The sequence below is a fragment of the Convolutriloba macropyga genome, chromosome 15 (assembly GCF_964194025.1).
Source record: "Convolutriloba macropyga chromosome 15, txConMacr16.3, whole genome shotgun sequence".
In the NCBI taxonomy this organism is placed as follows: Eukaryota; Metazoa; Xenacoelomorpha; order Acoela; family Convolutidae; genus Convolutriloba; species Convolutriloba macropyga.
In genome coordinates, this window is record NC_134482.1 from 10,483,869 (window position 1) to 10,492,445 (window position 8,577).

The 8,577-nt window shown below is 34.0% G+C and overlaps 2 protein-coding genes across 6 annotated transcripts in view; both read right to left on the reverse strand.

Moving 5' to 3' along the window:
• Nucleotides 1-2,039, reverse strand: part of LOC142354080 (uncharacterized) — a 69,760-nt gene extending 67,721 nt beyond the window's left edge. Inside the window, exon 1 of the mRNA XM_075406355.1 lies at nt 1,715-2,039. Coding sequence (XP_075262470.1) covers nt 1,715-2,039 — 325 coding nt within the window. The remainder of the gene's footprint in view (nt 1-1,714) is intronic.
• On the reverse strand, nt 1,603-8,169 carry LOC142354041 (uncharacterized). Of its 5 annotated transcripts, none has more exons than XM_075406307.1 (4): nt 8,079-8,169; nt 7,162-7,754; nt 4,607-5,135; nt 1,603-2,360 (listed from the first exon to the last, which is right to left on the reverse strand). In XM_075406307.1, the coding sequence occupies exons 2-3, from the start codon at nt 7,709-7,711 to the stop codon at nt 4,696-4,698; spliced, it is 990 nt and encodes a 329-aa protein (XP_075262422.1). In that variant the 5' UTR covers nt 7,712-7,754; nt 8,079-8,169; the 3' UTR covers nt 1,603-2,360; nt 4,607-4,695. The 5 variants fall into 5 exon arrangements, with proteins under 5 accessions (XP_075262422.1, XP_075262425.1, XP_075262421.1 ...); XM_075406310.1 differs by having other exon boundaries at nt 7,174-7,754; nt 8,046-8,169; XM_075406306.1 differs by having other exon boundaries at nt 8,046-8,169.
• Between the last annotated feature and the right edge of the window lie 408 nt (nt 8,170-8,577).

Sequence of the window (8,577 nt, forward strand, 5' to 3'; positions counted from 1 at the left end):
AAGTTGTTTTAATTAGTCACATTGAAATCACTGACCTAGTTTTTTTTTTCCTGGAAGTCCAGTCCTGTGAATGAACCTATATATTTTAAAAGTTAAAAACGTTGATGTACAGTGACCCTACTTTTTTTCTATCAAATTTGCTTCGAAGCATTTACAGAATTGATTATACGAACTTCATATTTCTAAACTTGTTAAAATCTTTGTGAAATTTTAGCATTGCGTTTTTTTTCAGTTTTCTTCTAATCACCGCTTATTTTTTCGCTAACAAAGCGTGCTCGTTTTTGGGCGTTGATTTTTTCCTTCTGCTTTGTCCTCCTTGGGTTTTCTGGGAAAGATCATCTGTCATCTTTTATTCTTCTCCGAATGCACAGGTATTTTGATTTGTAACTAACCGGTTAAAAGTTTACAAATCAGGGATAATTTATTCATTGTATTCTGAATTACAGAAGTTCAAATCAAAGTTAAGGGTACCGTTTTCCGCTAAACATAAAAATAACTGTTGAATGAGATTATGTTTCTTTCGGATGATGAAAGTTTAAACTGCTGAAGTTTAGTCTATTCTAGAATGCTTTCTTGTTGCAAAGAATGGTTTCATGCTTTCGATCTGATCCGTTGTTCTGTTCTTTAGTTTTTTTCAGCAGAACATCACTGCCCAAGAGAAATTTATCCGTACGAATTGAAATGATATCTTTTCGTAACTTCGGAACACTCTTTTGAGTGATTAGCAGTTCTGCTGCAAAAATGTCACATTTCATTAAAAGATTGCAAATTCTTTTTTTCTCAAATAGCATACTTTGATTCACCAATTTATCTGTCTGTTTATCCCTTGTTTTGATGAATTGCCAATATTTCGAAAAGATGATGCACTAAAATTTAAATGTAAGTGTACTAAGACCACTGCAATGTTCTTTTGCTTTTTTGATTCTCCGTGGAAATTTACGTAGCCAAAGTCATCATTTTGTCTCAAGAAGAAAAATAAATCATTTTGAAATTTCAAAAAACAAGAAATTCAAGACGGATGAACACTTTTTGAATCGTTGTCAAAGAGCCGCAAATCTTCTGATGCGAATGAAGATTATCGACTTCGACATGTCTAACCGTCAATTTACGTTTGCAATCGACCAGTTTTTACGCACTCGAATTGAATACTTTGACCTGGATAACTCATGTTCTTTATATGTGAAATGCTGTTGTTCTTTTTGCAGGACTTAATCTTAATCTTAATTTAATCACCTTTTGATCTGTAAAAGTTGTTTTAGCATTTTTTGAACGCTTTTATGTTCTTCCCTAACAAGGAATTGAGTCTTTTACTACTACTACTACCACTACTTATCAGCATTCATTGCTAACGTGTTTCGTTTGGAAGTGTTTTATGAATGTTAGTGCTTCCCCTAGTCTGTGATGTTTTCTTTTTTTACACCTATTTAAAATTTTGGCAACCCCCTTCACAAGAAGAGAAGAATTGAGGAAAAAAAAGAAATAAAAAAAAGAAAAAATTGCGCGAAAAACCTCCGTTGCTTGTCTAGTTGTTCAAACAAATTTAATCTTGCAAAGCCATGCTCAATCTAGCAATAAAAAATTAATTTTTCAGCTAACCTGTTAGGGTGGAACGTAAAACAAGATCCCAGCATGAAATCCTCTGAATTCGAAAACACATTTTGTCCACAATTTTCGCCATCGAACGAGCATTGAATAATAAAATCGGATATGTTACCGTTTAATGACGTCAGATACCTATTAGAGACCACAGGCTGGTAGAACTTGTAAAAGTCACTATAATCGTCAACATTTGAGGAATTGTAATATTTGTAATAATCAGCAGTGAATAAAAGGAATTCATCTTTAATATCAAATGTTGTTTTATTTTCCTCAGTTTGCAACCCGCTGGACCAAGTCGGCCTAGTATTAACTGCAATGTTTGGGCAAATATTGGGGGGACAGTTTGGAGTTGCTTCCTTGACTTCATTTAGTAATTCAGCAAAATAATCGCTATCTTCCATAAATTCCAGCATTTCAGCCAAATAATCGTTATTCTTCATGTAATCTAAGAGTTCGGAAATATCATTATTTTCACGTGTGTAATCCAAAAATCCGGGAACATAATCGTCTTTGATTACATTTAATAATGATGTTTCTAAACTGGAATTACTTTTCACGAGTAAATCTTCATCTAGCGACCTGATGGCTTGAAATGTCAAGTGGAATACGTTAGAATTGACAGGATTGTCAAAATTGAAAAATACTGTCACAACGCTGCTGTTGAATTCCAACTGTTGTTGATATTTCGCGCCCGTAACATTCAGCCCCACACAAAAGAGGGTGTCTTGTTCTCCCAGTGACTGATATCCAAGTAGGACAGCCTAAATAATCTATTTTAGATAAAATCGGGCGCAATTTAGGCCTAGTTTTGTTGCTACCCTAGTTTTGTTGCGACGAAAGAAACTAACAAAAACGACGCGAGAAACGCTCGGCATGTTGAGCTTTGCACGTAAGAAATTGTCTGCATGTTCGATATAATCGTTATGATCGGTTTGAAGCGTAAGAAATTGTCGGTAAGTTCAGTCTCTTAGATTCGGTACGTTTGTCTTCTTAGATTTGGTAAGTTCGATTTCAAGAATGAGATATTGTCGGTTTTGCCCATACAAAATTTGAGTTTTTTGTTTATGATGTGGTCAAATGCTTAGATAACTTTCTGATCCCAGGAAATTAAAAGTGCCTCTTGATGACAATTTCGTCCAAAAAGAGAAAATTTATTGCTTTTCTTCTTTAACTCATTAACAACAAAAGTGAAGGAAAGCGAACTTTTGTTTGTTTTCAGGTCCAAAATTTAAGAGATTTGTTGAGCATTGATGGTGATTCAGTGCATTAAATCACGCTCATTAAGTCTTGGTATGATTATGAAAAATCAAGTACGTAAATCATATATACATACATAGGCTTTTTCTGACGTCTAAAATTTAACCTACCGAATTTAAAAAATCAAACATTTCGACAGCTATCTTACGTATATAAACTGAAAGTACCCAGGATGCCGCAGAAAAAAAAGGCTTTCGTTGTTTTTTTGAACTAAAAGCAAACATACATACGCTCTTCTTACTTTTCTAAACAACGATTTTTGGACAAAGGTAAAAACTCAAAATCAATCATCAATGTGACACTTAATTGCAAAAATTATATTGAAAAATAAATTCTGTTTAAAAAATTAAAAATATTAAACTATAATAAAAATTTTGTGTAAAATTACTGCATTTCAATGTAGAGGTTACAGTAAAAAATAGCCTGAGAAGTCAAGGATTGAAAAAACGTTTTTAATAATGCAGTAGGTTTTGTAAAAAATTGCCAAGTATTGCTGCCAGTTTGACCGAATACTTGCAATTGTTTTTATATATTATATCGTTTTTATAACTGAAAACTGAGTTTTAAATCCGAAAACAATTAGTGTTTTGAACAATTGTTGCCACTTTCGAAGCCAAGAAGTTTTGCTCAATTATATATGATTTCAATATTCATATTCGAGCCTACATCTAGACTGTATGCTGGTTCTGATGTCCTCAGCTAATCAACATTATAATCAAAACTTGAATTTCATTTTATTTTCGCTTAAAATTTCATAAAGTGACATCTGAATATTGTCAATGTTAGTTAAGAGTCAAATTAGGAGTGATATTAGTTAAAACTTATAACCGAATCAGTGTTTTATCTTTTATAAAAACCGTTCTGAACTAATTTAGAAAAAAAGTTCATCATAATTTTTCCAAAACTATAGAAAGTGCTTAAAAAATTGTAACATCAAAATGATTTGCGACGAAAACTACTTTTATTAAGAGACATTTCATATAAAAACGAATGAGCAAATCAGCCAGTTGTAAATAGAATTGCAACAGCACTTTTTTCAAACTATAGTGATATATCCATTTTTACTTTGAAATATTACTGTCTGAAACTTTAGAAAAATCTTGTGCAATAAAAAAAACACTGAAATCTGAAATATAGCACACTTATCCCCTAGCACAACAAAAGTTGTTCGTAACATAGCTAGAAATATCAATAATAAAAATCAAGTGTTATATGTTTTGTGTGTTCATAGCTGATTTTCTGGGGAAAAACGGTTTTCTGCAAGATTCGGGGAAATTTCTTGGAAAGAAAGCGTTGTCTTTATAATGGAAGATGTCCTGCAAAAGATTTTGTAGGACTACTGTGTCTCAGAAGGTCATAGTCCAGAAGGCCAGAAGGTCAATGATGTACGCCCTTGACATCATTTTGCAAGATAACCGTCATTAAAAAACATTAGCAAGATAGTTCTGAGTAATCAAGTTTAACAAGATAACTGTCATGAAAAAATTTAACAAGATAACCGTCATTAAAAAGTTTAACAAAATAACCGTCATTAACAAAATTTAGCATGCTAATTGAGCAATTAGCATGATTTTGCTATAGAAGCGGCATTGGCAACTTTTAACAAGAGAACCGACGGGGTCGAAATTGAGAAACAAAGAAGTCTCCAGTTTTAGACTCAATTTCGCATCTTTAGCTTCCGTTTTATATTTTTTAAAATTCAATTATGTTTTATTTGTTTCTTCTGATATAATAAAAACAAAAATTTAACCTGAGCTTCTGCCTGCCTTTTCTCTTTTCCAAAGAATAGCAGTGGTTGGCTACCGTTGCTAGGACATGGAGGCTCAGCACGAAAAAATTCTAAAGTAATTCTGATAAACGACGAGTCATTTGTTTTAATGACTCTCCTCCAGGTATCGGTCGCATATTGCATCCATCGCCACCAGAAACTGGAAACGATATTGTTTTGGGATTTGGTTCAGCATACAAGAGTTCACATGATTTATAAGTCAGAGGGCACGTGAAACTTTGATTTATCTCATCAACAGCGTTTACGCACTCGACAACTTCGTCACATGGTTTTGCACAGGTAAATTCAAGATAACCATAAGCACTTAAGCACTTGATAAATGGGGAAACGCAGAAGTGGGAGCTGCCGTTGTTCTCAATGCGCCACCTGTTGGCATCAATGCATCTCTCATTATCCATCTTTTCATCACTCCCATCGTCACACTGGATTTTTCCATCACAAATCCACTGGTGAGGAATGCAGTTTCGCTTGTCTTCACACACGAAGAAATCTGTAAAGAAACTAATCGTTTTTAAACTGGCATTAGACTGCTGTCGGTAATAATACCGTCCTCCAGAAATTGTGGATTTCAAACATCAGTTTGACAAAAACGAAGAAAGAAGCTCTTACTTTTTTCTTCTGTAACGTCGGTACGCTCAGTTTCCAAACGAAAGAAACTGTCGGAATGTTCGGTTTTGAACGTAGGAAACCATACGCATGTTCAGTTTAAGACCACAAAAAATCTAGATGGAAAAATCTCGATAAAAAATTATACTTATAAATCTCGAGATCTTTAACACCGCAAAAGAAGAATTAATGAGAACTTCTCTAAATCTTAAAAAAAAACATAATTCTTCAACGGGTCTTGTCAGCACACTAGAGACGAAATTTCAATTAAGTTGAAAAAAATACTAGTGCAGTTTTCGGTATTAGTGTAGCTTACTAATCATTTAAAAAAAGCAAAAAATGATAAAGCATACGGCTAAATTGATCCTCGTCTTCAGAAACTTTATTATTAAATCACTTAAAACTAGTCTTGAAAAATGTTAGTCAAAAAAATTCAACCAGAAATTTTATTGAAATTGCAGAGAAAAGAAAAATCAAATTGCATCATGTTACAAAAAATTGGTTGTTCACTTCATTCTCACCAATTTCATACAATTTGTTGAAGTTAGTGAGAAAAATTGCATAAACAAAAGTTTTGATTTTCAGAGAACTTCAATTCAAAGTATATTCATTTCCTAAACGAAAAATTAGACTTCAAAATACTAGGAAAGGAATTGCAAAATTCATTAGAAAAAAAAAACCTGTTCAAACAATTCAAATTTTCTCACCTCAACAAAAAATCACGATCCAGAAAAAAACACAAAATTTTAACATTGCAAAAAAAATGAAAAATATTACGCCAAAAAAAAAACAAATGACTGTTGCTCCTATTAGTGTTTTGGCTTGAAAAAAATTACACTAATATGTTTGGTTGACACAAAACATACAGGAACTCAACAATGGAAAACCAGGTCCGCTCAGAACAAAAAACCGAATACTACCTCAAAAATGAGATGAAGCGAGCATTAGTGTAATAACTACATGAATGGTCCACACCCGGTCAGTCTCGCGTGAAATTTCAAGCTACCAGCTACCACCGGAAAAAGCGGATCACTATACTTTTTTTGAACTACTTCCCAATTTAAAAGCTGGCTAAACTTTTGAATATGTATGATGCAGCATCGGACAGTGAATTCGAACTTGAAGGCTCATTGTATGAAACGTGAAACAGTTCCTGGAAGAAGAAGTGAAAAAAACCTAATCTATAGCAAACAAAAAATGATCATGTGTATCAAGAAAAGGATCAAGAATATGTGATTTATTTTTTTTTTTTTTGAGCTAATATACACGTGGAAAATTAAGCTAAGGTTCCCAGTTCCCTGAATAAAATGAAAAATAAAATGCATTTCCTGGCAATGTGTATCTAGTTTCTTCTTCTAGGAGTTAATCTGGACGACTGGTATCATTTTCATGAAATTAACCTTAGATAACTCTTTCGAAATCTAAACTTTTTAGTAAATTTAATTATCAAATAATTTTTCTGTTTTTGACAGAATTCAGCATGCTATTCTGTTAGATAAGGTTTTTCGAATTTCTAACTCTTAACTTACCTTCACCTGCACTTTCTCCTGCCTTAAAAACGGGGCGAAAAGCTGTTATTAACGAGAGTTCATATACTTGCACTTACGACTCTTTTCCGCAATGCAGTTCAACTAGGTGCCTAGTTTACAGAAACTAATAGGAAACTAATTGGTAAATATTTGCATAAAATTCGCTTGGATTACTAATTGCGGATTAAAACGACAAGATTTACCTATATCCTGGTTGTCTAGAAGTTTGATATAAATATATAAATTCCTGCGACAAATAATTACAAAAGTTTGGCTGGCTAAAACAGCTATTTAGCAATTAATGTTACATGAAATTGCCACTTTTCCGAATCTTGACCGCAATTTTTCCTGCTAAAAAGAATTTTTTGGAAATTAGCAAACCTTGAGGACAACCTGCTTCACTGATTTTTCCTGATTTGTCGTCGGGTTCATAAAAGTTGAGAAAATTTCTCACATAATTGTCCAATATCAGAATATCTGAGACATCAACAAAATATTTCATGTAACTTTTCTTGACAGGATTTTCGTTGCATACAGTCCCTCCTGGAAAATCCAGACGTGCATCGGTTTCGACCGTCAAATCAAACGTTGTCGGGTACTTTGTATATTTATCCACTAAATCGTAGAATGTGAACATGAACACCCCAAAGAGTCCGAAGTAAATCAGAACCCATACAACTCGGAACCCTGCCTGCACTTCAGCTTCGATCTGAGGAATTATAGAGTTAGCCAATCGGAGCCAAGAGTTTTTCAATATCAGTCTGGGAGAAGTTACGTCACTGGAAGGTTCCTCATTTGGCCTCGATTTTTCCGGTTTTTCAGATATTTCACCCAGTTCCAGTTCAGGGTTCAAGCCAGAGAATATTGAAGGACCAGCTAATGTGTTTCTGCGTTGCACAGTAGCAACTTTTGTAAGGCATATACTTACCATACGTACTCATTCTTACTGATAAGATCCTTTCAACTTAACGACCCTACCAATCTCCGAGCGTAAATCAGGACTGATTCAGTCACTTTTTTGGCTTGTCAGACTTAGAACAAGTCTGGTTTTGCAATTTTCAGACTTTAATGAACTTATTATCAGAGACAAAAAATTCCACCTCTGGGGTTCGAACCTCGAATCTCTAATTTGAGCCGGTGAACTTCGAGTATTTCTAATTTGAGCCGGCACTATGCTGGGAAATAGCGAATTTCAAGCCAGAAAGCAGAGCTTATATATAATACACATAAACCTTGCATTTGGTTACTGTCCAGTACTGATTTACGATTAGAGATCAATTTCGATTCTGACTGATAACTTTTTCAAAAATAGATACAAAACAGTGCTGCTGAAGACCACCTCGCTTAGCAATAATTGAATTTGAAGAATCTTTACTTGGTGAATGTTTCATTTATCTTTGAAAGCTCAAACTTGAATGTACTTTTTAACAGAAAATCCCAGACAGTCGGTGATTTACTTATTGGATGATCTGTTCACGTAAGAGCATTCTAGTCACGTTTCAACCCGACGCTGTCGTTAAGTGTCATTAAAATCGCCCTGTCTGAGCTTAATACATGGATACAGATATGTGACCTTCAAATGACCTCTACTCTTGATTTGCTCCTTATTTGAAGATGAAAATAACGAAACCACGTGAATGAAATGACGTCAAAAATCTTGTAATCTTGACTGAGCGTTGCAACATAAGCCGAAACAGACCAAAAATAGAGCCAGCGGGGCGCAATGCCATAAATACATATTACATATTTCATTCGGGTTCAGCTAAAGCCCAACAGCAGTAAGTTGGGTCAAGCAAA

Bases quoted from the DNA above. Each gene is read 5' to 3' on its own strand.
- LOC142354041 (XM_075406307.1), bottom strand. From the start codon at position 7,711: ATGGTAAGTATATGCCTTACAAAAGTTGCTACTGTGCAACGCAGAAAC. The intron at 5,136-7,161 runs GTTTGCTAATTT...GTTTCTTTACAG, and splicing joins TGAAGCAGGTTGTCCTCAAG to ATTTCTTCGTGTGTGAAGAC.